The 27422-nt window shown below is 51.3% G+C and overlaps 8 protein-coding genes across 8 annotated transcripts; 4 read left to right on the top strand and 4 right to left on the bottom strand.

Moving 5' to 3' along the window:
• Nucleotides 1–493: 493 nt before the first annotated feature.
• TGAM01_v204227 (hypothetical protein) lies at nt 494–1930 on the bottom strand (the record flags this gene model as incomplete). Its single annotated transcript, XM_018801849.1, has 1 exon — nt 494–1930. One exon carries the CDS (start codon nt 1928–1930, stop codon nt 494–496), a length of 1437 nt encoding a protein of 478 aa, XP_018665164.1.
• A 505-nt stretch (nt 1931–2435) lies between these two features.
• TGAM01_v204225 (hypothetical protein) lies at nt 2436–10648 on the top strand (the record flags this gene model as incomplete). The annotated part of the gene is made up of 8 exons (XM_018801848.1): nt 2436–2654; nt 2811–3064; nt 3221–3445; nt 3503–3780; nt 3853–4097; nt 4163–4637; nt 4715–9735; nt 9800–10648. 8 exons carry the CDS (start codon nt 2436–2438, stop codon nt 10646–10648), a joined length of 7566 nt encoding a protein of 2521 aa, XP_018665163.1.
• Nucleotides 10649–10995: 347 nt separating this feature from the next.
• On the bottom strand, nt 10996–12639 carry TGAM01_v204226 (ceramide glucosyltransferase; the record flags this gene model as incomplete). The annotated part of the gene is made up of 2 exons (XM_018801847.1): nt 10996–12490; nt 12551–12639. The coding sequence occupies 2 exons, from the start codon at nt 12637–12639 to the stop codon at nt 10996–10998; spliced, it is 1584 nt and encodes a 527-aa protein (XP_018665162.1).
• Nucleotides 12640–14376: 1737 nt separating this feature from the next.
• On the top strand, nt 14377–16098 carry TGAM01_v204224 (hypothetical protein; the record flags this gene model as incomplete). Its single annotated transcript, XM_018801846.1, has 1 exon — nt 14377–16098. One exon carries the CDS (start codon nt 14377–14379, stop codon nt 16096–16098), a length of 1722 nt encoding a protein of 573 aa, XP_018665161.1.
• A 754-nt stretch (nt 16099–16852) lies between these two features.
• Nucleotides 16853–18511, top strand: TGAM01_v204223 (hypothetical protein; the record flags this gene model as incomplete). Its single annotated transcript, XM_018801845.1, has 1 exon — nt 16853–18511. The coding sequence occupies one exon, from the start codon at nt 16853–16855 to the stop codon at nt 18509–18511; it is 1659 nt and encodes a 552-aa protein (XP_018665160.1).
• Nucleotides 18512–18788: 277 nt separating this feature from the next.
• TGAM01_v204222 (hypothetical protein) lies at nt 18789–20200 on the bottom strand (the record flags this gene model as incomplete). The annotated part of the gene is made up of 2 exons (XM_018801844.1): nt 18789–19122; nt 19191–20200. 2 exons carry the CDS (start codon nt 20198–20200, stop codon nt 18789–18791), a joined length of 1344 nt encoding a protein of 447 aa, XP_018665159.1.
• Nucleotides 20201–21181: 981 nt separating this feature from the next.
• Nucleotides 21182–23290, bottom strand: TGAM01_v204221 (hypothetical protein; the record flags this gene model as incomplete). The annotated part of the gene is made up of 1 exon (XM_018801843.1): nt 21182–23290. One exon carries the CDS (start codon nt 23288–23290, stop codon nt 21182–21184), a length of 2109 nt encoding a protein of 702 aa, XP_018665158.1.
• Nucleotides 23291–24813: 1523 nt separating this feature from the next.
• On the top strand, nt 24814–26859 carry TGAM01_v204220 (hypothetical protein; the record flags this gene model as incomplete). The annotated part of the gene is made up of 1 exon (XM_018801842.1): nt 24814–26859. One exon carries the CDS (start codon nt 24814–24816, stop codon nt 26857–26859), a length of 2046 nt encoding a protein of 681 aa, XP_018665157.1.
• Between the last annotated feature and the right edge of the window lie 563 nt (nt 26860–27422).

Genomic DNA, 27422 nt, shown 5'->3' with positions numbered 1-27422 from the left:
TGGCCCGTGCTACGACACTTGGTGCTCCTCCTCCTACTCCTGGCAAGAGGACTAGGACTAGCTTGACAAGGGAAATGATCTTGTCGTCTCGTCTAAAGCCACCTTTCGCCTCTAACCGCCCCTAATCATGGCCCGGGCCGCAAGCCTGTTGCCCATAAACACCATCTTGTTGTCATGGGTTAGCATAATGCGTATTACTACTAGTATGACAACTAACCAAGTAAGCGAGCAACCATTTTGTGTGCAAATGTAGATTCAAAGCAAAGTTACGCCATGCTAGGTATGTATTGATAAGAGACAACTAAACAACCTCAACCAACACAGGCAGTGACGCTGTATCCATTCGATACGACTGGTCATAAACCACCGTCAGTTTACTACTGCGGCAGAGGGGAGTCACTAGTCCTGCCTGCACATACGGTTTCGAATCCTCTTCCGCGGCCGACGTATCAGTTTGCTCGACCGCATCTAGCCTCCTCCTCCTCCTCAGCTTCTACTCCAACTGCGTTACCCATTTCGTCCAGTCCGGGTCTTCCGTCAGCCGCCGAGTAGTCTCCGGTGCCGTCCATAGCATGATCTCGATGCCCCCGTGGATCGAGGGTAGAACAATCACAAACCCGTCCATGAAGGCCGGGAACGCCCATCGAAGGGCTTTGATGTCTCCAAGCTCGGGCCCCCAATTTGCGGCCTTGAGCATCTCTCCAAGCCGAGAAGGTGCAGTAACTAAGACGTCAGAGTTGAGTGATGGGAGCAACTTGTTGGAGATGTCGCCGGGATGTGTTTGCAGCGCCCCAGCCAGAGACCAGAGCTCGTCTGCGGTCCACTCCTCAATGGAAGCCGAAACCTTCTTCGCAAGTTCATGGACCTGTTCCACACCAGGTGTCTCTAGCTCTGCAGTAGTTGCATTAGCCCGAGCGAGGGCAATGGCGTTTCCTGGATACTCGGGTGCCAGTGGCGGCTCCACGCGCCTCCTTAGGTTCACCGAGGTTAGAAGCGAGCTCGAGGCGACTTGCTTCTCTGTAAGTCGTCGAGCCTTGCTCACCTGTTTCCAGATAAGCGCGGATAGCGTCGCATGGGACGTCACGGATGATTCCTCCTTTGTCTTTGGCAGCGTTGCATCGCAGAGTTCGTCCATCTTCTCCTGGGTCATGGCCCAGTGAGATACGCGGATGAGCTTGGCGATTCCTTCGTGGTCGCCTGACGTTGCCTTTTGCAGAACCTTGACCTGCAGGTCCGCCTGCAGCTTCTCGTATGATCCCTCTCTGGGAGGATGATACAGTGGGAACTCTGAGAGCGGGCGGTCCATGCCCGGGCTGTAGAGCTGAAACGCATCCAAATGCTCGTTGGTAAGCCACTGGTTGCGGTGGACGACAACTCCCGTAGACACTGCGGCCACATGCTTGGCCCAGACCTCGACAAATGTGCCCATACCCTGGGCGTCCATGACCACATGGTGGCCGCCAAACGTCAGGACCAGGCCGCCTTTGATCAAGGTCGCCTGCAAGGTCATGACGGGGGCTCGTTCAGAGTGCCCCAGCGGCTGCGAGGCATACTGGGACGCCGGCAACGCAGCAAAGGGAAAGTTGCGCCCAGCCAAGTCTTGATAGTCGACATCTGGCAGCTCCTTGACGTGGAACCAGACGCCGGAGTCCTTGCGGTATTCCAGCTGGATTGTGTTGCGGACGGGGTCCTTGGGAATGATTTCGGCGGCCAGAATCTTCAATTCGTCAATGGCCAGCGACAGTGCCTTCTTCAGGTTGCGCAGAATTATGGGTCGAAGTGAAGGCTCGTCGACCTTGAAGAAGATCATCATGGGCAGAATGACCCTAACCATATACTGATCAAGCGGTGTGACATCAACAATGCCCGGCACAAGCGGGATGCTTGGCTGCACCAGAGTGCTCTCGGCCAGCGTAGGGACTGATCCCATGATTGCAGAGATGCGTGTTGGTTGAGCAAAGAAGAAAGCAGCGCTGCGTCGTGACGATTGCCCTGGAGTTGGCGTCGTTTTGTCGCAGGGTAAGCTGCAATTTTATATACCTAGCGGTCTTTTGACGAGCGCCGCGGATGGGCCGATCGCCTCAAGCGCGTCTCCAGAATTTGGACCCGGACACTTTACGAGACGGGCTGGTTTTTGACATGCATGGCCTGGAGCTAGGGACTGCATTAATGCAACCCTTCTTTTTCGTTTCCCTTGCTGGCCCTTTTCTTTTCCCTCCTCCATCTTCGCCCCCATCCCATGCGCTGTTGCAGCCAAAACTGGGGCGGCCGAGAACGAGCTGGTTCCCTATGAAGTCAGCTTATTCCAGCGTCTCCTGCACTGTGGCAACTCCATATAATTCTGGCCGCGATCCCAGCTCGCATGTGCTCCTCTCTTCGTCTCCTCAACCCTCCAACCTCAACCTCCCCTTCCCCTTGAGTCAATTCTGCCGAGCATGACTTCATCTAATCCCCTGGACCCCCATTGGCTCGATGCCAACGGGGACGAGCCCATTGCCATCATAGGAGTAGCCTGCCGGTTCTCAGGCACTGCCTCTGATGAGGATGGTCTGTGGCAGCTTTTGTCAAAGGGGAGAACCAGCTGGGCGAGCAATGCCCGTAACCGGTTCAGGATGGAGTCTTTCTGGCATCCCCAAGCTCACCTCCCGGGCTCGGTACGTGGATGATGAAGAGAACGACGAGGAGAGTAGAGGAGCAACCCCTCTGTCTCTTTTCTCTGTGTCTCTCCCCCTTTTTTGTTTTCGCTTCAGCCTCGTCTCTGTTGCTGTCTTGTCTTGGCGCCTTCAACTAACCAACTACTCTCTTGATAGACCAGTGCCAGGGGAGTTCACCTTCTACAGCAAGACCCGGGTGTCTTTGACAGTGACTTCTTCGGCATCAGCGGCGTAGAAGCCAAAGCCATAGATCCTCAGCAGAGACTCATGCTCGAGGTGGCCTACGAAACCTTTGAGAACGCCGGCATTCCCTTGGAAAAGCTGGAAAAGTCCAACACTGGAGTTTTCTGTGCCGTCTCCTATACAGACTATGACCAGATCCTGGGTCGCGACCCTGAGACATCGCCGATGTAGGTCTCGCTCAACTCTCTTCAACTCTCTTCGACTCTCTTCAACTCCCTTCAACTCTCTTCAACTCTCTAAGCTATGGAGCCGACTCTGGGAAACGGAGTCGGCAAAGTTTGGCAACTCGCTGCTTCTTTACAAATGCTCACCGATGACTACAGGTACCGATTCACCGGAACAGGGCCGTCTCTCGTATCCAGTCGCGTGTCCTACGCCTTTGACTTGCGCGGACCCAGTAAAGCCGTCGACACCGCTTGCTCTAGCGCTTCAGTGGCCCTGCACGATGCCATCCTCGCCCTTCGAGCTGGCGACGCTGACCAAATTTTGGTGGGGGGCTCTAATCTCATTTTGGACCCTGACAAGATGTCCATCATTTCCTCCATGTCGTAAGCTTTGGATACCTCCCTTGCGGGCTACATAGCCTTCTTTACTGACAACCAAAGGTTTCTATCTCCGGACGGCCGATGCTATTCCTTCGACTCCCGCGCCAGCGGATATGCCCGTGGAGAGGGCGTAGTCGCTCTATTGCTCAAGCCACTTAGTGCCGCCCTACGGGATGGCGACACAGTTCGATCTGTTATCCGCGGTAGCGCGGTTGTCTCCGATGGCAGAACTCCGGGCATTACCATGCCGTCGCCGGATGCTCAATTTGCAGCTATTCAGCGTGCATACAAGGTTGCTGGGCTTGATCCCCGAGAGACAGTTTACGTGGAAGCACACGGTAAATTGAAACCACCATTAACTTGCTGGCATTTCTTCAACTAACGCATTGACTTTTTCAAATTCAATATAGGTACTGGTACCAATGCTGGAGACAACGTTGAAGCCGAGGCTTTTAACCGAGCTTTCTGCTCAGACAATTCTGAGAAACAGCTTATCATCGGTAGTGTCAAATCAAATTTGGGTCATACCGAGTGTGTGTCGGGGTTGGCCGGTTTGGTGAAAGTACTCTTGATGCTTGAGAAGAGAAAACTTGTTCCCACTCCTACCTTTGTCAACGAAAACCCCAGGTTGGAGCTAGAACGGCGGAGACTTAAAGTAAGTGCCCGATAAGCTTTGACTGCAAGACAATCAAACTGACTCAGAGTCTTTTTTTTCTCTAGGTTTCAACACAGTTCCAAGACTGGCCAGAAGGATCAATACGTCGGGCATCTATCAACGGGTCGGGGTATGGAGGCACAGATACCCATGTTATTCTCGAGGCATGGACAGAGCCAAGCAAGGTAATAGAGCCAACACCGACATCAGAGCTCAGGGCAGCGCGTGGCCCAACTATCTCCGAACCCGCCGCTTCTAGATCCAGGGTCTTTGTGTGGAGCCACCAGCGGGATGATGGCTGCTCCAAGATGGCCAATGCGTGGAAGAAGTTCATGAGGGCGGCCAAAGCAAACCGTCAGGAGCTATCTCTGGACGACTTGGCCTATACGTTATCAGAAAGGCGAAGTCGGTTTGCACAGCGAACTGCAATTGTTGCTTCCAACTTGGAGGAACTTTTGGCAGGGCTCAACAAAATTGAGCTGGGATCACTTCGTCCGGTCAAAGCTTTGACGAATGCACGAAAATTATTCATCTTCACTGGTAAGGCTCTGCTGTTCTCCTAATCCGTGTTTAATTTGTGAAGCCAACGCATGCTGATATGATTCCACCTCTTGTAGGCCAGGGAGCCCAATGGGCAGAAATGGGACTGGGATTGCTATCCTACCCTTTCTTTGCCGACTCGATGCAAAAGTCTGAGCGGGAGTTTATCCGAATGGGCGCGACTTGGCGCCTGATCGATGAGCTGAAAAAGACAAAGGAAAACTCTCGCATCAATGAAGCTGAGCTGGCCCAACCAGTGTGCACAGCCATCCAGATCGCTTTGGTTGATCTCCTTGCGTCTTGGAACGTGCATCCCGATGCAGTTTGTGGTCACTCGAGTGGAGAGATTGCAGCCGCATATGCTGCTGGAAGCTTGACTGCACCAGAAGCCCTCAGGGCTGCCTATCACCGAGGCCAGTCTGTATATCAAATCATGCGGAAGGATGGTGCAAGGCAAGGTGGAATGCTTGCAGCAGGTCTCTCAGACACTGATGCGCAACAATATCTATCAAAGTATAGCGAGTACGCTGTAAATGTTGCATGCATCAACAGTCCTACCAGTGTGACAATCTCGGGCGATGTCTCGGCCATTGAAGAGATTGGTGCTAGATTGGAGGAGGACGGCATCTTCAACCGAAGGCTAGCCGTCCCAGTCGCCTATCATTCTTCTCATATGAATGTTATCGAGGGGCTATATGGTGATGCGTTGAAGTCACTGCAGCCCCGCAAGTTCAAGCCAGGCGTGCGGATGATCTCTTCAGTTACATGTGAAGAGCTGAGCGGCGAAGAGATGGACGGAAGCTACTGGGTGAGCAATCTGCTACGCCCAGTTCGGTTTTCTCCTGCCTTGACCAAGCTCCTTAGCTTGACCGCGTCTGAAGATGGCAGTGTGGCACTGCCACCGACTGTCATGATTGAGCTCGGCCCTCACGCTGCACTCCAAGGACCGGCTACTCAGATAGCAAAAACTGTCAAGGAGCTGTCTTCAGTGACCTATTTCTCTTGCCTCAGGAGAAAGGAGGGCGCGGTTCAAAGCATGTTGTCGACTGCAGCTGGTCTATTCAACTATGGCCTCAAGATTGATCTCACAGGCACAAATAACCCTCACGGCACGCAGACAAAGGTGCTGACAAACTTGCCAGCATACAGCTGGCATCACGGAAAGATTCATTGGAATGAGTCCCGTCGAAGCCAAGTGTATCGCATGCGAGAGTTTCCCCGCCATGATCTGCTTGGAACTGCTGCCGCGGACAGCATCAGCGCCGAGCCATCTTGGAGAATGTACATTCGGCTTTCGGAGATGCCCTGGATTAAGGGTCATTCTATAGATGGACAAGTCTTGTATTCCGCAGCCGGCTTTCTGGCTATGATTGTGGAGGCCTTGAAACGTCAGTCTATTACGTCAAATCGCCCATGGCTGAAGAAAGTGATACAATTCAAGAAGATTGTCATCGATAGACCTCTTCTTATCCAAGAAGACGCTTTCGGAGCTGAAGTCTTTACTCTGCTGAGACCTTACTCTGTAACCTCTCGTGATTCTAGTCAAAAATGGCAAGAATTCAGAATCTACAGCATCTCTCCAAATAACGAATCCACTGAGCACTGCCGAGGCTTGATTGCTCTATCGGAAGACGTGGGAAAGCTGGATGTCAAGCCGGATACTGCGACTGGCTCTCTTCAAAACGGAGATGGTTCTGCACTATGGACTCAATTAGAGTCTAAGCAGCTGTATAAACTGCTCAGCGCCTCTGGTAATGACTATTCTGGGTGCTTTGCAAACCTCGACAACATCTCAGCTAGCCCCTGGGAGTCCAATAGCGAGCTGACTGTGCAGGATGTGAAAGCAATAATGCCTGGAGGCCATCAAGAAGTGCATCACATCCACCCTACGACGCTTGAAGGCTGCTTCTTGGCAACCCTCTCGGGCGTAAAGCTTGCTGATGGCTTGGATGGCCCTCAAGTCGTTACCTCCATCGATGAGCTCTACATCCCTACGGATATTGACCTCCAGCCAGGACACAAACTCTCTGTTGCGGCGAAGTCTAGTCCTTATGGACTGAGACAGCATTCGTCTCGTATTGTTGCTACAGACAATGCAAACAATGTTGTGGTTCGAGTTGAAGGAATCAAGTTCTCGTCTCTGGGGAGTTATCAAGCGGACGCTAACGGCGACGAAAACCCTTTGAGTCACCAGGTTGAGTGGCTTGTGGACCCCTTTTCGTCTACAAAACAGGCAGTTGCGGAATATTGCCAAAGAAATCTTGATCAGAAGAGTCAAGAGCAGCAGAAAAGCCTCGACCCTATCTCTCTTAGCATTATCAAGGACACTCTTGGTCAGCTCTCGAGTGAAGACGAACATTTAATTACTGGTCACTTGCGACGCTTCTATGATTGGATGCGAGGACAAGACACGGCGAATGCATTGCCATTGAGCTCCGACACCAAAACACAAGGTATTGCCAACCAGCTGCTGGCTCGAATTGCCCCTCACTTGCCAGGTATTCTGCGAGGAAACCAAGAGTTCCCAATTGATGAGACCCAGTTACATAACCTTTACTCCGAGGACGATGGCTTCAATAGGTGCCACGCCCAACTAGCAGAATATCTCAAACTTGTCCAATACAAGGTGCCAAATCTGCGTGTTTTGGAAGTCGGCGCTGGAGCGGGCAACTTGACTTTCACTCTGCTTGAAGCGCTGCATGGAGAAAAGCGAGATTATGCTACTACTCCAGGAACATATGTTTACACAGACGTTTCCGAGTCTTCCACTGCAAGCGCACAAGAGAAGTTGAAGAAATTTGAAAATGTTGTAGAGTTCAAACCCCTTGATATCGAGCAGTCTCCTGCGCAGCAAGGGTTTGAACCTGGCTCTTTCGACGTTATTGTTGCTTCAAATGCCCTCCATGCAACACACAATCTTGAGAATACCCTTGGTCATCTGAAGAGCTTGCTTAAGCCCGGTGGCCAGATTGCTTTTGCAGAGTTGACAGCACCGTCTTTACGATGGGGAGTCCTTCGCGGGAGCGTGCAGAGCTGGTGGCTGGGAGCCGAAGATGGCCGCACAAGTTCCCCTCTGGTATCAACACCAGAGTGGGATAAGGCTCTGGTCAAGAGCGGCTTTTCTGGCGTATCACTTGAATTGAAAGATCACGATTCGGATCAGGACCACGAAGTGAGCTTGCTCGTTTCTCATGCCGCTAATATTGGATTGAAAGCGCACGCTGAGAAAATCTCCATCTTCACTGGAAAGGACAGTGATTCCGTAGCGAGTGAGTTGCGCCGCGCGTTGGCCGCACAGTACCTCGAAACCGCTGTGTCTACGGTATCACTCTCTGAAGAAGTATCGTCTCCTGGAACCTACATATTCCTTCCTGAGGTCTCTGAAGACGCCCTGCTGAGAGCGTCTGAAAATGATTGGGACTCAGTTCAACGCCTTCTTGCAAATGCCAAAGCTGTGCTATGGGTGACAAAGGGACCCTCTCTGGCTGAGCCTGAGCCACACCGAGCTCTCATTACTGGATTGGCACGCAGCTTGCGATCATCGAGGCCTGATCTCAGCTTCTTCACTTTGGACATTGGTACGGGCTCGGATGAAGCATCTGCCATTTTGCAAGTATACGAAAACTATCTTGGACCAAATGCTTCGCCGTACTCTGCATCCGAGTGGGAGCTTGCCTTTTATAACGGTAGCATTGTAATTCCCCGTCTATTGGAGAATAAGGCGGTCAACCAGCAAGTCAAAGATGCGGTATCAAGACACCATCCACGTGAAGAGGTTTACAATGATGCCAGCCGATCATTGGGCCTGCGAATTAGCTCGGTCGGAGTACTTAATTCCTTATACTGGGCAGACAGCGAACTCCATACAGCTGCTCCTAAGCCGACACAAATCAGAGTTCAAGTGGAGAATTTTGCACTCAACTTCAATGATATGCTCACCACCACTGGCCAGCTTGAAGGCAATTCTTCTCTTCTCCTCGAAGGAAGTGGCAAAGTCGTCCATGTGGGTGATGCTTCTCGGACGAAACTCTCTGTGGGCGATCGGGTTAGCTTCTATGCTCCTGATGGACTTGCCACCGTGAGTAATGTGGATGTTCGCCACGCTGTTAAAATTCCCGAGGGAATCGCCAGCGACGCTGCAGCAGCAACTCCGTTGGCTTACTCCACTGCGCTCTATGCTCTCCGAAACATTGCCAGACTTCAGCAAGGCGAGTCCATCTTGATTCAGTCAGGAGCAGGAGCAGTCGGCCAGGCATCGATTGCCCTTGCAAAGGCTCTTGGTGCCGAAGACATTTTTGTGACAGTTGGAAGTCCAGACAGGGCAGAGTTCGTCAACAAGGCTTTTGGCATTCCCACTGAACGCATCTTCTCAAGCCGAGATCTGGATTTTGGCGATCGCCTTCTTAAGCAGACGAACGGCCGGGGCGTCGATGTTGTTCTCAACTCTCTTTCCGGCGACGCATTCTCAGAGAGCTGCAGTGCCGTAGCCTCATTTGGCAGAATTGTGCAGCTCTGCGAGAGAGATGTTGCAAACAATGGCCAGCTTGGTCTAGAGGCCCTCCAGAAGAATGCTTCCCTTTCTGTTTTGAACATGGCATTCCTCGCAAGAGAACGGCCTGCGGTGTTTCAAGAGCTGCTGCAGACTTCTTTCAACATGCTCCAGGAAGGAAAGTTGGCTTTGATGAGCCCCATTACTACCTCTCATGCTTCCAATGTTGCAGAGCAGCTCCGAGTTATGCAGGCGGGTGATCAATTGGGCAAGGCCGTTTTCAAGTTGGACTCTAGCCTGCCTTTGAAGATTCAACCTCAGAAGCCCAAGTCTGCGGCTCTTCGAGAGAACAGTTCCTACCTTGTTGCTGGAAGCAATGGAAGTCTGGATGTAGCTGTTGCGAAGTACTTGGCAAAGCTAGGAGCCAGTCGCGTCATTGCGCGGCAAGGATCAAACATCGAATTCCTAGCAGAGGAGATTAGGCAACTAGGCGCGGACGTTGCCATTATTCCTTGCAGTGCCTCTGACAGACCTATTGCGGATCAACTCAAGGAAGCGAGCGCAGGAGCACCCCTCAAGGGTATAATTCTTGGAGATTCTGAGACTCACGTAAGTGATATGACTTTAATGGCTGATGATTTAAAGAAGGAAAGCTAACAAAAATGATGATCAGGACGCGGATGTCCAGGCTCTTACTCACTCTCAGTGGTCCACTGCCATTGAGTCCTCAACCGCCGGCATTCTTAGCCTCCAGAATGCTTTTGGCTCGGAGCTTGATTTCTTCCTCCTACTCAACAGCACTTCCTCAGTCGTGGGCGGCCCTGAACAGGGCATCGCTGGTGCTATTGGCGCATTCCGAGATAGCTTTGCCCGAAGCCAGGCTTCGCAGGGCTTCCCCGTCAAAGCAATCGACATTGGTACAGTACAGCAGGAAAACTTGGATGATGCCCAAGACACACCGCCTTCTTCCGATATCCAACCGCAGAAAATTGAGGAAGTCCTCGCCGTCATCAACTTCGCTATTCAGAATCCCATTGCGGTGAATCCATCCCAGGCACAAATCGTCTGCGGCGCCAGCCTCTTTGCGCCAGATCCTTCATCTCCCGCTACGCGACGACCAGATGCTCGCTTCGCACACGTCTGGTCCCGCGCCGCACCCCGTGTCTCCAAGAGCGGCAAAGACGCCTTCGACGTGCAGGCCGTTCTCCGCAGCGCATCCAGCGCAGAAGTCGCCGTCGACGCCGTATACACCGGCCTGAAGGAGAAGCTCGCCGGCCTGCTCTCTGTAGCTACAAAGGAGATCCAATCGGACCGCTCCGTGTCGAGCTACGGCGTGGACTCGCTCATCTCAGTGGAGCTGCGGAACTGGATCACCGGACATCTGGGCGGACATGTGCAGATGTTGGAGCTGATGAGCTCCTTGTCCATGATGCAGCTGTCGGATCTTATTGCGAGGAGATCGAGACTTGTGCCGGCGAGCGTGTTTGGCAGCGCAGAGGCTGTGAACACGGAGAAGAGTTGAAGGGAGTATTTGGAGACACATGAAATTACGAGATTACGAGACAAGATTATCGTTTCAAACCCCCCTCCTGTTGTATTATTTTCCATCTTTGCAGGTTTGCAGTCTATTTCTCATTTCATTCCAAGCGGGTTTTGCTGAGAATTTGTATTTAATTTATCCTCCTCTTCTTTCATTAGCAGTATATCTATATCGCGACAATAAAGTATAAAGAACTATTTTTCTTAACACTTCAAACGCCCGTGCCGATCATGAACTCTAGTCTAATAATGTCGTTTTTATAATCATCCATGTCACTCCGTATTACGCCACATTAAGAAACTTTGGAAAACATTCCTGCCTGTATCCCATCAATCCAGTCTATCCTTACTACGTTGTCGAGCCTTCTCCAGCTCCGGTGTCTGCATTGTTCTTCTGGGCGTTCCGCTAGGTATTTCTTCGACACTGGTGTCCAGGCGGACGTAAAAGACCTTTCCTCGCCAATTGACAGTGGTGCCGAGAAGCACTGCCAAGGTCCAGATTGGTAGCGCCATGAATTCTCTTCCAATCCACGCGGGGAACCATTCTAGGAAACGGCGTCTCGGAAGGCCCCGCGGGCTAGATGAGCCAAATGCGAACTGGGGAGTGTTTTCGTCGGTTTCAATGGTGCGGCCCGTGTGTAAAAGTTTGAATGTGAACCAGTCTACGGTCATCCAGGCGGCGATGGAGATGAGCCAAATTGTGGCCAAGGCCGACCACGTCTGTGGAATAGTGTCTTTGAACCAGGGTAAGGTCGTAACGGCAAAAGCAAAATAAGCGCAGCATAGTAGTGATTCGACGCCGGGCTCGACCAAAGTGGCGGCCAGCACAGTGAATTTTCGAGCTCTCAGCCAGCGGACTCGCCTGGCAGCGTACGCGGACACGGACATGCCGGCCATTGGCTGCACAGCCAGGTCGCTCCAGGCGATGCCGTGGTTGGCATAGCCTGGGATGTTGGAGCGCCAGAGGAGGTCGCCTATCAGGTGGTCCTCGCAGATGTTGTGGGAGAAGTAGTCGACGCCGCGTGGGCGCTCGAAGTCCTTTGGGAGAAGCGGGTTGCGGGTGGGATCGGTGACTTGGTCCAGGTGAGCCTTGCGGAACATGTTGCTCTTGCCGACGATGCATGGGGCGATTCCCACGATGTTGATGGCGCCGTAGAATTTGACGTGCGTGGTAGCCATGAACATTTCGTCGAGGCGGCCACCGCCATTGTTGGAGATTCGCTGCAATAGTGTTTCGTTGGTGGGAGTAGCTGTGTGGGCGGCAGCTCCGAGGAAGTTTTGGCTTTCGGCAGAGGCATCTTGGTGGTAGTCGACGACATCGACGACGATGGGCAGCTGATGGACGAATTTGTAGGGCTGGGCTGATTCACCAGTGTGAGAGTAGCCCATGAGCTTGTCCACCATGCGCCCCAAGACGCCCTTTGCAACCCAGACGTTACAGTCGATGATCCATATGACCTCTCCAGGGGCCTCTCGATAAGCCCTACTGATGTTTCGTATTTTGGGGTTCGGTCCTAGTGTATTGACACGGCCATCGGGGCCGTGTAGGATCGGGTCCTCGTTCTCGACTAGGATTTGCGCATCGTGGGAGGGAAAGTCGCGGATGAGCTGCTGGAGGACCGGGTACGATGGATCGTTGGTGTCCTCGACACAGAGACGAATCGAGATTTTATCTTGGGGATAGCTCTGGCGAAAGGTGGAAGCGATGCATTCGTATAGACAGGGCTCGAGGCCCTTGACGGGCCGGATGATGGTGACGCTCGGCGCATCGGCGCCAAGGCCGGACGATACGGACGGACGCGCTCGGCGGGAGAAGCGACTGAATCTGTGGACGGAGGCTATTAGCCAGATGCTCGCTGGGTAGAGGCTGGAGACGAGGGCTTACATGGCGCTGATGCCGACGGTTTGGACAAAGACGACGACCACGGACCAGACGAGGCAGACCGTGGCCACAAGTTGGATGAGACCGGACATTTGCACGTTTAGGGTCGACGTACAACCATTGTTCCTTCACTGTGGGCGGAAAACGATCACCTGCGCGTAGAGATGGACTGTTGGGACATTACAAGGCATACGAGGGAGGTAGAGATGGTGTATAAATAGGGAGATGAGGACGAGGCGGGGTGCCGGCAGAGGACAAAGTAATAGGTAAGTTCCCAGTAGCAAAATTGGTAGCAAATACGACGGGCGTATTCGATGCGTAAGATGAAAAGAGGGTGACAAGCCTACTTGAAGCCGCGGGACTTGTTTCCAGCCGGTGCTGAGGTCGAGGCTGTGTGTTGACGAAGAATTTGCCAAAGATGGTATCGACGACAGCCACAGGACAAGTAAGTGCAGGGACCTAAAAGAGCATGACCTGGCGATCTCTGGGTTGGGCTTAGCACGAATGGACGCTCGGGTAGCCCTGAATACCTAAGGTACTGCTTACAGCCAGCCCAGCGGATATACAGTACACGCGGAAAAAGACGCCAATGGCGGGTCACAAGCACAGCCAAAGGAAGAGTTAGTCAATACTAGACAGCATACGTCATTATGTAAGTGATGCTGATTGGTAGAGGTTTTCTCCTTCTTTTTCTTCTTCTTGGTATATTGGGCTCAGCTCTCTTACCTCTGACACCCTTTCCGACGTTCTTGGCGTTTATACGCACCTGGGAGTAGACATCAATGTTGTGATGACGAAGACTCTTGCTGCGGCCAATGCTTCGTCACCTGTCGGAAGACCCGGGCCTGTAGATACCGCAGCATCTATAAACATCAATCATTTGAAGCGAAACTCGGCGCCGACCCATGCGGTGAGCGTCCAACCCTTCCAGTGGATCACTCGATGCAGGACGGCCTGTAGCGGCTGCGCTGTGCCTGCGGTGCCTGCCGATGTGCCCTAGATTCAGGGCGCTGTGCCGCCTGTAGCCTCTCCCTCTGCAGAGCTGCATGCATGTGCTGTGCGTGGCTGCATCTGCCCACTCAGGAACCTCGCATTTGCTGGATTTCTTGACGCCTGGCGCTCCAGGCATCCGCTCCGGGCCCCAGTTTAGCGGCTTTCTCCGACTAACCGCCGAGGAAAAAAAAAGCCCTTGTGAGCGAGAAAAAATTTCCCTCTTCTTACTTCTTTTCCTATGAACAACAAGCAAAGAAAACTTTTTTGCGCCCCGACGTCTTCTTCTCAGATTCCAGGCTGGTAGAGCATCTATTGCCTTTCTGGAAACGTCGTGGATGAGATCCAGCTGGACTCGTCTTGCAGAGGAGTGTCGTTGTTACCGGGCCATGTCTTGAGAGAAGTAAGTCGAACTCATCTATTTCCTTTTTAATCCCTTCAAGCTTTGGAAGCCACCGAGAAGCTTCGGCAACTCTTTCACAACGTTTCCATCTAAGCTCAAGCTTGCTTGCTTGCATTCATTCTGCCCAAAATCTCCATTCCCGCGTTTTGAGCTATTGCTAGACGCAGAACCTTGCTGAAAAAGCCTCCCTCTGTCACATGCAACGTTTCCCTCGCACTGTTATGATGATTACCATTTGCGCAAAGAGCGACCATTTATTTGGAGACCTCTGTGATTGCCATTTGATTATAGACTACAACGGTATCTGATACAGCGATGGAAATTTGGTTGCTCCCCTCATCAATCTCTCATCACACTATCCAACTATAGCAATCTTGGGAGCCAAATACTGACTAGAAGCTCCGCTAGGTCAAGGTCAAAATGATCCCAGTCCGAAATGGCTGAGATGCAAGTCCAAACCGAGCCCCTTCCTATCGGCAAGGCTTCGGCTGAGCTGCAAGCAAACTCTGCAGTTGCGGCTCCAGCTCAAGCCAAGCCCCAGTCTGAAGCTCCAGCTCCGGCTGCACAGCAGCAAAAGCGAGGTCCATCCATCCACCAGATATACGCGCTTCCTGCACCCATCCGAACCTTTCCCCTCCCAGCTTTCTACCCCAACAACCCAATTTCGCTGGTTCACGTTGCATACGCATGGCTGGGCCAGGTTTTCCGACCACCGCCCGCAGAGCCTGCTGTGATCCACCAAGGCGTCTGGTCTGAGACGACAATCTCAGTACACATCAAAGATGAAAAGTCTATGAGGGCCTTGTGGGAGCAAGGCTTCTATGGCAAGGGCAACCTGAGTCGCAGTGAACCCAACTGGCTGAAGAGAGAACAAGTCCAAAGAGGACTCCAGGAAATGCATGTCAGCGAGATCTTTACGCAGCAAAGACGAGACGAGCGAGCTCAAGCCAAGTGGGAGCGTGCGCGACTGGAGCAAGAAGCCATTTTGCAGACAAGGCTAGAAGAGGAGCGACTGGCTGCAGAGAAAGCCAAGGTGGTGCCAGACTCTACTCTGAGCTTCGTTGCACCAGTTGGTCCGTTGGAACTCCTCGCACTTCCAAACTCAGCGGTCGTTGTATCACGCCTGGAGTCGATTCTGAAGCCCCTATTGCATTTTGCACCTGTTGGACCGCTCCAGCTGTTGGCGCTGCCAAACTCTGCTGCCGATCTTGCCAAGCTTGCCAAAGTAAATGCGTCCAAAGCCAACGAGCCGTCTTCGCCTCATGGTTCTTCAACAGAAGACTCCGAAGAGCCCCGGACTCCCATCACCAACGAAACTCCAGAAATCTTTAGAGACGATAGATCTGTAATTTCATCGAGTGATGGCGCGGGAAATAAGACGTTGAACCGCAGAAAGAGCGTACGATTCTCTCCCACCGTGGAATCGGCTACGTACAAGGCCACCGATCCTCCAAGCCCCAACCGCTCGCCTCCCGTGTCGTATTCCGAACCATCCCAAGCTAATAGCAATGGCAACGCAATTAGCCAAACCCTGCCTTCACTTCCATTGGCAAGCGTACCCGTGTCCGACCCCATCATCAACAAGGAACATCTCCAGTTGACGCCAGAGGAAGCCTTCTTTCTTTCATTTGGCCTTGGCGTGCTAGAAGTTACCGATCCTGCATCTGGCAGAGTGCTGTCGCGCCAAGAGCTATTTTCCCTATTCCGCCAATACTCTTACTTCCCTCCCCGCAATGGCCCTGATGAACCTGATCTGGAACCGGACGATGGATTCTTGGTTCACTACGCTGTGTACCATCATTTCAGATCATTAGGATGGGTTCCTCGCGGGGGCATCAAATTTGGAGTTGATTGGCTTCTTTATACCCGGGGACCAGTGTTTGATCACGCCGAGTTTGGCCTGATTGTGATTCCCTCGTATTCAGATGCGTGGTGGAAGAAGCAAGGAAAACAAGGCCCGCGAAAGCCTTGGTCGTGGCTGCACAGCGTTGTACGCGTCTTGTCCCACGTCACCAAGAGCTTGGTGCTGATTTATGTGGACGTACCACCTCCGCACAAGTTTGAAGAGGGGTTGAAGAATGGTATCACGGAGGCGATGAAATTGTACAAGATCAGAGAGGTTATGGTAAAGAGATGGTCGAGCAATCGAAATCGATGAAGATGTCTTTGGGGTCTATTTTCAGTCCCCTTTTTGACCTTTTTTGACCTTTTTTTTTTCTTGTCTTATTCTGTTTGGATTTGTGTTGTATTATTAAGGTGATCTTTGGGCGATGATATTGTATATGTATGCATACGGGGAGTTGGACACATGACAGCGACGTGCCTTTTAATGGACATGAGTAATGATGGAATGAATCTGGATCTAGCTATAGGGGCACATTTACTACTTATCAAAGATGAAAATGAATATCATTCAATAACAATGAGACTTTGAAACACGAAACATAGACTGGACTTGAGTCGAGAAAGTGAATGCTGCAAAGTTTTGACATTACCTGAATAGGTAGGACCCTGAGATTGAGGGGTTGGTGGTGGCTAATGTGTGAATGTTCCTTTGAGCCGAATCAATGACTATTTGTTTCTCAACATCATCTGATCCGACCATTAGAAGCTAAGACAACAAGTCAATCCAAGCTTATTGGGCAGCGTAAATCTTCATTCTGCTCTGACCTTTCGGCAAGGCTGCACTCTTTTCTAGCCGGTTTGTTCGTGCACTTGTTGCCGGGCCTGTGCCTCGGTCCACTCAGCTCTCTTATTAGCGCAAAAAAGGGCCTGACATGCGACTTTGTCAACTCATTTGCCTGTCCTGCTCATAGACGACTACCGTGTCGTGCATTCTGTATTACGGGTGAGCCCTTGCATTCCAGGCTGTGAAGTTTGTCAGCTCAGTCATAAGCAGCAACTTCATCACGATGTTGTCGCTGGCTCGCACCTCGCAAGCCAGAGCCGCAGCCACGGCAAACGCTCAAGCCAGAGCCGTGGCTTGTCGCGGCGTGGGAACTCAAGCCCCGTGGAAACACCAACGAGGCGAAAGTCAAAAGCACAGACAAAGACAGCCACACAGAGATTCTGCTATAGAGACTGAAGAGACTCGCTACAAGCCGCAGTCGAGAAAAATCCAGGCCAAGGAAGCAGCTGCTTTAGGCGGTCCGCAACACCAGACTGCGACTTCGGCTTCGCGATACTGGCCCAAGCTGGACACGCCGAAACATGCCAAGCGGTTTACGTATCATGACTTGGACGGCCCCAAGGAGAATGGCCCGGTGAAGATTGCGTGGACGGACAAGTTTCTTTTTGTGGAGGATCCGGCGACGGAGAATGGAAGGAGGACGCTGAAGCCGGCGACGCTGCGGGATAGTTGCGCCTGTCCGAAATGCAGAGATGTTTCGTCTGGACAGAAGACGTTTTCGTCGGTGGAGATTCCTGTGGATGTTGGGTTGGAGCATGTTAAGCCGACGAAGAAGGGCTTAGAGATTACGTTTCTCAATGATATTCCGCGATTTGTGGAGGATGGAAAGGATAAGCATGTCATGCTTCTGCCGTGGGAATCAGTCGATCTGTCGCTCAAGCGCAAGGGCATGGAGGATGTGCGTCTGCCTCGCAAACGATCTGTTCTGCGCCGCACGGGGGTTGTCTACTGGGATCGCGAGATTATCGCCCAGCAGGTGCGGAGGATTGACTACGCCGAGTTCATGAAGGAGGACAGCGAGGCCTTTTGGGACGTCATTATTGACATTTGCCGCTTTGGCCTTGTGTATTTGAAAAACGTGCCGCGAGACGAAGAGTCTGTTGTGCGCATCACGACGCGCATTGCGAATATCCGCGAGACCTTTTACGGCCGCACGTTTGACGTCCGCGCAAAGCCCAATGCCGAGAACGTCGCGTACACGAGCGGCTATCTGGGCCTGCACCAGGACCTGCTATATCTCGACCCGCCGCCGATGATCCAGGTTCTTCACTGCATGGATAATTCCTGCGCGGGCGGCGAATCGCTCTTTAGCGACGGCGAGCGCGTCGGGCGTCTCCTCTGGCCCTTCATCACGAGACATCGCATGGCGCCGCTGGCCGAGCACCACGTGCCCTACCAGTACGGCAAACACGGCTATCACTACTTTAGTTCTCGCTACGTGCTGGACGGCAACGCGTCGGGCTTCTCAAGCGTGTACTGGTCGCCGCCGTTTCAGGGGCGGTACCTCAGCCCCGTCAAGGACATCCGGCAGTGGCTCGAGCCGGCGCGGATTTTTGCCTCGCTGATTAACGACAAGGATGCGATTCACGAGCATAAGATGGAGGCCGGTGATTGTGTGCTGTTTGATAACCTGCGGGTGCTGCATGGGCGGAATGCGTTTGATGTGGATGGGGGGCAAGGTGCGAGGTGGCTGAGGGGGGCGTATATTGCTGCGGAAGACTTTTTGTCGAGGGCGGCGCATATTCCGAAGGGATTGGCGGAGAAGTATCGTGGTGAGGAAGCATGGACGCCGGGGTTGGCGCAGAATAGGCTGAAGAGGAGTGTGTGGTATGAGGATGTTGTGAGGAGGGTGAGGGAGCTGGATCCTGGTGTGGAGGCGTGATGATGATGATGTTTATATGATGAGCACGTAGCATAGAGATTTATGATTGTGATATTTGAGTGAATCGAGCCGAGTAAAGTAAGAAAGATGAAAGTTTTTGTATAGTACAGAATTTATCTCGAGTCAATATGATACGATAAAGCAAGTTAGCAGCAACGATACGATAAAAGCAAATCCCATTTTGTCCCGTTTGTGCGCCGCGCACATAATACACACTTGATGCGTCGTCAATCTAGATAGTCCCTCCATTACAAACCTTTCCAACAAAAAGCAGCAGTTAGTCCCACTTCTTTGCCTCGACGCCATCAGGTGGCACCGTCTCAACCCGCTTGTCCTTGACATCATCCCAGTTCGTGCTAAGGGATGTTCCGTTGCTCTCCGTGAAGCTCTTCATCATGGCGCGCTGCTGTTCTGGGGTGGCTCCCTTGTAGAGCTTTTTGAAGAACAAGTTGACGTCTTTATCGTCATCTGAGTTCTCGTCTTCGCCGACCTTGTCCCAGTTTTTGGGGCCGGAGCGGGAGGACGTGGGATAGGATGGCTTGGTCGCTGAAGCCTCTGAAGGGTCGCTTTTGACTGAGTCAGCGACAGGCTCTGGTTTCTTAGTTTCTGGTCTGAAATCTTGAGTTAGCCAGCGATTATACAAGAGAGCAACAGAGGCAATCAGAATGGATGAGCTTACGCTGCTATAACGGCAGGCTTTACCGGTACTTGTGCTGCTGAGGATCCATCAGATTGAAGAGTTGGCCATTTGCCGGCAGTCTTCTTGGCCAGGCTGAGCTCGACCTTGTTGGGAGTGACGGTAAACTTGGACTTGGAGGCATCGATTTCCCCCCACAGATGAAGCTGAAACTCCTTCTCTTCGCCGTTGGGATAGACGAGAGGGTCCAGTCGGACAGAGTTGTCCAAGAAATCCACCTTGAGTTTTTCCTTGTTGACGCCCTTTGAGAAGATGGAAACAGACATGGCCGTGTTGCTTTGGAAGTCCTGGAGGCGAAGTGGCGCATCACTGGGGACCACAGGCTTTGCCGCTGCGGGTCTGGCCTCATCTTGAGCCTTATCAGATTTGTGGACAGCGAGCTCTTTTTGCTGGGGAATCAAAGCTGTCGTCAATTTTCTCCCAGCATCATCCTCCGGCAGCTTCTCCATTGCCTTTAGAGCCTGAGTCCGCATGACACCGGCCATTCGCGACTCTCTTTGCTGCGGCTGAGTCTGACCCTGTCCGCCCATAGCGGACTTGAGAGCGTCATCCTTGTTACCGGCCTCCTCGCTACGGATATCAGCAGTGGCCTGGTCGGCAGTCACCGTCCAGAACCCCTTGTCGTCCACATACTTCAGGCCGGGGTCCTCCTTGGGCACTGCAACACCACCCTTGATGAGTCTCATGCAGTGCAGATAGCAGTAGTCGGCGTTTGCGTATTGCTTCAGGTGGTAAAAGGCCACGCCGCGGCGGTACTGGGCGCTGGCCATGAGATCGCGTTTGTTGCGCTCATAGGCAGTGTGCCATGCCAGGTCGGCATCGTCCAGGGCTGCTTCGTATCGCTCGAGTCCAACCAGGGCCTTTGAGCGGGCAATAAGCCAGGCGGGATTCGTAGAGCTCTGGAGGGCCGTGGACAGCTTGGTGACGGCTTCATCCCAGTTGCGCGACTCGGCAGCACTGAGGCCCTGCTGGGCCAGAGTGACGTACGACATGGCTTGAAGGCCGTGGTTTGATTGCGTTTGTTGCTGTTGTTTGGCAGCGAGATGAGGAGTGCGTTTATATTCCTAGAAGAAGAAGCGCCCAGGTTAAAGAGATATCTGAGTGGTGAAACAAGGAAAATGGCACAACAAAAGGATTATAGAAGTTGCAGCCAAGAAGCTGGTGGTGAACTATGGAAGCTCTAGTGGGGTAACGCTGAACAAGGCGTAAAGCTAAAATAGAGTGTCGACCCCACCATCGCTTTGCCCGGAAGAATTTCACACCGCTTGCTAATTCGAGACTAGATGAAGTCGTGTTTGCCCGAATGGGAATTTTGCTGCACGACCACAAAGTCACACACGAAGCATCAAAATCTTGGAAAAACGAATATAAAAAGAAAAAAAGAAACTGACATACAACAGCCGGTGTTCGCCAGTGGTCACCCACCTGACTACTAATCTGCCTCTCATTGGCTTGACTCAGGGAGAGCGGACGGGATCCCGTATATTCCAATGGATATGGTCGTATGTAGCAGAAAGCTGTGCTACAGTCCGCCATGGAACAACCACGATAGCATCACAGCAAAACAAGTAAAAGAGACAAAAAATGAAAACATACAACAGCCGGTGTTCGCTGATGGTCACCCACTCAACTACTAATCTGCCGGTTAGTGGCTTGTCTATGGGGGAGCAGACGGGACCCCGAATTCTCCACTACCTATGGTCGTATGTACTACGAGCCAGCATTGTATTAGCTATTAATTCGCAAGCCGACATCCGACGATTGAGATTTTTTGCGTATGCCCACTTCCGCAGCGTATGATCTTTGATGTATAGGTAAAGAAGATGAAGTGACTGAAGAGTTACCAGAATTTGAGACGGCCATTGTATTTAGAAGTAAACCCAATAGCTAAATATCCAGGCGGTGGCAAAGACTTTTCAATCTTGAGTTTCCGACCCCAACTCAACCCCGTGTCATCCTAGTAGCCCCTCCAGCTATGGCTTCCGATGCACTATCAAAGCTTGTATTCCTGTCGACAGAAATTCAGCGCTCTCGCGCACATTCGTCATTTTATTAAACCAATTGTACCATGCGGTGGCAGGCCTGGGCCATGCACCGCGGTACTCGAGGACGCATGGAGCGCCTTTGGTTACCTCTTGGACCTTGACCACGTGACTCTGTGCTTTGTAGTTGTTGAGAATAAGTCTGCTGCCATGTGTGAGGTTCATATTTGCTGTGTCTCCCCCTTCTGCGGCGATGCCGGTACTCAGAATTGGCTCTTTCTCCTTCAGCGCCGATAGAGCCCAACTTGCGCTTCGACCATTTTGACAAATCCTTTGTGCGCTTCCATGATCCGAACAAATCAAACAATCGCACGTCGCCAGCCCAAAGATTGCGCATGATTCAGTGTCTTCTAGAACCGGAATCCACGAGTTTCCCTTATACCGGGAGATATCAAGTTTGATCCCTCTATCGGTGGACCCGTTCGGCTCAGGCCACCATAGCAAGAGATTCTTCTTGTCATCAAGACGTGCGCACTGTATTGCGTCCATAAAGCTCTCAAGAACTGTTGCCAACGCATTGAATTGAGCGGGATGGGTGTGATTGAGGTCAGTCCAGATGGCCGCAGCGTCATCATTAGAGTTAGCTCGTCGAATTTCTTCGATGACGTTTTTATCAAGCCTCTGAGATCTGGATAAAGCTTCTGGTGCGTTGGCATTGCTGTTGCTTTCTGCATTTGATCTCGCGTCAAGTTTAGATTGAAGGTAAGTTACAACCGTCTCGTTCAAGAGCGCTCTGAGAGGCACTCTTCGCGCCACACCTGTACAAAGGCTGAATTCAAGTCCCCATGGAGCATTAAGGACTGTCAACTCATGGGGGAGCTTATTCCATTGCTGCACTTGGCTTCCTTTCATGAAAGTCGGGCCAAAACGTTGTTGGGTGAGACTAATTGCTGCTCCTACGGTAGCAGGGGCCATGGGTCCACCGCCGACGCCGACATTTACGCCCCCTGTTCTAGAACCTGTCTTCCAGCCACCTGGATGTGTCCGGAGGTCGACCAGACTGCCGGCAAGTGCATTCTCATATTGGTGGCGACGCAGAGGACACGCTTGATTGGAGGAAACAGCGCCGATAATGACTTTTCGGTCGTGCTCGAGCCAGGAGGCCGGCAAGGCTCTGTCATTATCTGTCGTCGACCAATGGAGCATTGGATTGGGTGATGAAGCAAATAAGGACGACGTGGTTTTCTCATAGAGAAAGCCGCGCCCCATACAGAGTTTGAAAGACTTTGGCACTTCTTCTTTGCTGACTATAATACTCGCACCCCAGAGGTCGAAGATTTGAGAAAGTCTCGCGCGGACATCGTATTTCTGTTGGAACAAGGTTAAGCGGTTAGCCCAGTTCAGATCCGTCCTGATCAGCGGTCCACCAAGACAGAACGCCCACACTGGTCTGTTCAGCATATCTCCCAGACAAGACAGCTCAACCTTCTCAGCGATGACGCATGGTCCAGTTGGCACAGCACCAAAGAGGTAAAACCTTTCGATTGTACGAGATATTTGGGGCATGTAAAAATCGGAGCAGTGGCCTTGACAGAATGTGGCGAGCCCGACAGAGAATATTTGTGCGTACAAAGCCGCTATGTGTAGTATGTAGGGTGCAATGCCATCAATTCGTGTCGATCGGTAAAGGAAGAATAACGCTTCGTCCTCCCTGCCAAACAAACGCTTGAAAGTGTCAAGAGTCCACTGGCATATGTCGGTCCTCCATTTCACGTCTCTAAGGACAGACTCGGAGTTATTTGTTGTTGACAGAGGCTCGCTTAGCAGTTGAACGAATTGCCAGACACTTTCAAAGATTACATCGGCGGCAGTGACTCTGTTGGAGCTGTCCCGTTTGATGAAAATTGGAAAAGATTTGCAACAGCCGCCGAGCATGTTCAGCTCTTTCATAGCCAGAAGTAGCTCTTTTAGAATGCCAACACAGTATCGCAGTAGATCTGGGTTCCAATTTTCCCCCTTCGAAGGTTGGCGGAAGAGATTAAAGGAATCAGCTTCCCAGTTAAGATGTAGACGGCCGGAAATAAGGGAGGCACTGCCCATTGTAGATTGCTGCCATGCAGTCGACTCACCAAGCCATGAGCGTACTGCCCTGAATAGTCTTATGCTAGCAATCTCCAGGAACCAATTCCGTCGATTATGCCGATGATAAATATCGAATGCTGTTGGAATACAGGGGATGGTAGGTCCATCTTCCAATAAACGGGGCATACGTGAATCCTTTAAAGCATCAACTGTACTGCTGGCGGTAGAGCTTTGGGCATATACGTACATATGAGTCGTCAAAGGAAGTGTCAGTCCACCAATTTGGAGGTTGGGTATAGACCTTCCGTCCGTAAACGACTGAGGCACAATCACCTTGGAAGCTAACTGATCCGTGGTTGTGACCAACCTGTACTGCTGGATGCAATACACCGCCGATACCACAATGCTTGAACACAGCTTGCTGAAGAGCGAAAATATCATCACCATCCATTGCTAGAGAGCTAGGGTGAGAGGGAACTGGGAATGAGGAGAGCCTAGAGATAGGATGAAACGATGTTTGTGCGAGCAGACGACGTCTAGACGCTTTGTTATACATGAAGGCCTCAAGGGGATCATGGCTTCAGCCCATACACTCCTTACATTCATCTGTTGTATCTTGATGGACAGCCTTTTAGATCAAAATTTAGACGCCACGTTCTGGCTACTCTCGCTTAGTGGATGCGGCCGACATGTGATGACATGTGATTGCCTGAGAATGGGAAATTCCATTCATGCTGCCTGTTGAATCAAATACATATGCAGCGAAGACGTTCGAGTCTGAGTCGTATCTTCCGTCCAGAAGATGGAAATCTCCCGTACATCGGGCCACATCGTTCAAAAGGAATGCCAGCTGTAAGCCACAACAACGTGACGACTAATCATTGGATCGTTGATACTGAGCCTCTTGCGCTTACGAGGTCTGTGGCACACCAAATCAACATATTTTCAGCTGCTCTCACAAGCCCACACCCCCAAGAACATCTCCAGGTGAGGAAGACCGAGAAGCCATTGACACGCTGGCAGCAGCTCTTGCATATTATGGCAACTAACTGTACGGCTGAATATACGAGCACTATGATAAAGCCACAATTATTCGTTATTTCACAAACCTGAAAGCTTACTTGACCTAGTGGGCCGCCCGCAACTACGTAGTGGTAACCACGTAGCTGATAGTTGTGCCTCTTGCACAAACGCTCTTCATTCATTATAAGACACACTGGGCTTTGAACGTCAGGATGACGATTTTGATTCTTTAACTTCTCTCTTATGAAGACAGTGTGACGCGAGGATTTCAACTCAGCTCTACAGGAAAGCAATATAATTTTCTAAGCGCCTTACGACTGACGCGGAAAGTTTACATTGCTCTTCAATTCGTTGACACAAATCGACGAAAGACAACAACACAAGTCGCAATAATGTTCACGATGACCTTGATGGACTTCATAAAGACAATAACACAGGTCGCAACGATGATCTTGATGAACTTCATAAAGGCAATAACACAAGTCGCAACGTTTACGACGAGCTCGAAGGACTTCATAATGAGTTTCTTCCCAGAAACGACAGATGCCAGGATTCTTGCAGCCTCAATGAGGTCGGAAGCATTAAAAGAATTACTTAAGAAAGACGAGTGCAAAGTGACTCAAATATATCCTTGGGTTGCTGATTTCCAAGACGCCAAAATTGCCGATCACGACATTGTGAAGGCCATGATCGCAACTGAGAATGTGACATGGATGAACGATTATACGAGCTTTCAGGACGATGATCATGCCTGGAGAGAAACCCCAGAGCTCAAGGAGACACCTCAGCATCTGGACCATTTAAATCGTGGATGTGTTCATAAACTTGGCCAGGGAGGAGAATTGCCCTATGGGTGTTCATCCCGTCCCGCTCACCGAAACATAATGTTTGACTTAATTGAGGATATAGCCCGAGTTCCACTAACCGTTTCGTCTAATATTGCCGGAACGGTCTATAAGGTGGCAACCGACACGGGCACTACTGCGGCGAAAATTATTCAGGACAATGTCAACACTGTCTTCAAGGTCGGGATGGACATCTCATCCACTGGGGTGAAGATTGTTAGTGATTTAGTCGGCGCCTTGGCCCAGGTTGGGTCCGGCTTCACGAGCACTGCAATGAAGATCAGGGGAGATACGGTCAGTACTCTGGCAAAATCAGTTTCCGACACGTCCAGCACCTCCTCCAAATTCGTCAATGATAGTCAGACGACTGTGAACAAGATGAAACACGACGCCGGGACTACTGTCCTCAAAATCCGAGATGACATAAATACGCTTAAGTTCCAAGCCGCCAATTTACTTCTAAAGTACGCGACGAATGTATTCGCCGCTGCAGGCGACGCAGCGGTTGTTGATGCGATCCTCCAGGTGATACACCGCTCCCTTGAAGTCATGACACAGAGCCTCAGTGGGGTATTACTTATCTGGAGGGGCATCTTCACCAATGGCACGAATGACGAGAATCTAGCCTTCATCTTAAACCACCTATACGATTTGCTGTGGTTCCTATACGACCTAGTCAGGTCGGGGAATGTTATCCCTGGATATCTAGCAGCCGATGGTACGATTGAGTACATGGCAGACGAGCAACCGGGTATAGATAATCCATACAACGAGTTTGATCTTCGGTTGGAGCAGAACCGTGACGCCGTCATCTACCAGGTGCAGCGGGTCACAAGAACGCTCACTGCCATCCTCAGGATGGGCAGAGAACGAGTGTTGCCAAACGGACTTGGTGACCTCAGAATGAACGCCAGCTTATCCAGTGACTTCGATAGTAACGGCAACCCCCCGTCCTCAACTTACATGTCCAGGCTTGGAGGGGAGGTGGAATCCCCTCCGAATGAGAAGTGGCTATTCATCAACGGTATCGCGAACGAGTATGTCTGGTTCCAGCGCTCGTGTGATAAGATCCGTGACACTTTCAAGAGAGAAGTCAAGGGTGTTTATAACCGTAGTGACGGCATCCTCTGGGACATGATCGAGTGTTGTGGAGAACACAGCGCGGTCACGGAAAGGTCAAACGAACTCATTGCACTCACGCGGAGCAGCAAGGACGCGCAGGAAAGCCTCGAACGGGAGCTCAAGGAGGCGCTATGGCCGACTAATAGCAACGCCCCAGACAAGGTCGTCATGATCGCCCATTCTCAAGGGTGTCTCCTCCTACGGCTAGTGCTGCAAAAGTTAGTGAGGGACCACGCAAAGAGCTCTCAAAAAATGAGGGACATGAAGGAAAGGCTGAGAGTGTTCACTTTTGGGAACCCGAGCCTTGATTGGCGTGTCATAAGGGAGACGGATGAGTGCTTAAGAGAATATGCGAACCTAAGTGAATATGCGAAAGCTACCGAGCACTTTGCGCATGAGGTGGACTTTGTAGCTATGCTGGGGGTTGTGACACATCGGGACGACCAGAATTCTGGCTATGATAGGGTTTCGGTTTTCTACAGCCACGGTGGGAGGGGACACTTATTCGGGGCGCATTATCCTCTTGTAGCGGGGGCTTATAAAAATGGGGAGAACTCGCAGTTGTTGAGGGCAGTGAATGGAAAGGAAATTGTTTAATGGATGGCTTAGCGTAATTCTTGTTTATTAGTCGATCTTTGCGTTTAGGATGTTGTTAAGCAATGTTAGGAAACTAACTTATCATAAATATATTCTCTTACTATTCATAATTATTAATTGAAGTAATTAGAAGAGTAATCTTCCAGCTGAAGATTCTACTCGAAAGTCCTGAAGGAGCTGAGGAAGTGTCATTGTCGGCAGCGTCCATCAACCTCCATCTGCTTTGGTATCCTTAGTTCGAGTACAAGGGGCCAGGGGGTTGCACATCTTAATACAACAGATTATCATGAGAATCCTCAACGAAGCACCACGACTGGCCCTTGAGCCTCATTTCATAGCCACCACCTTCTGTCGTTTTCTACTCCCTATTCGACTTATCCGAGGAAAAGAAGCTGCTCAGGAGATATTTTAATATACTAATATAAGAATAGTGTCAGTCACTGGAATGCCTGCTTGAGAGTTTTCCAAGCATGAATTGCAAAAACAGGGCCACCAACATAAGAATCACAGCGGCGATATTCATTGTAGCACATTCCACCTTTTTGAAATAGCTGCGGGCATAT

This window comes from Trichoderma gamsii, assembly GCF_001481775.2.
Source record: "Trichoderma gamsii strain T6085 chromosome Unknown Scaffold_12.2, whole genome shotgun sequence".
In the NCBI taxonomy this organism is placed as follows: domain Eukaryota; kingdom Fungi; phylum Ascomycota; class Sordariomycetes; order Hypocreales; family Hypocreaceae; genus Trichoderma; species Trichoderma gamsii.
This window is presented reverse-complemented; position numbering and strand designations above follow the sequence as displayed.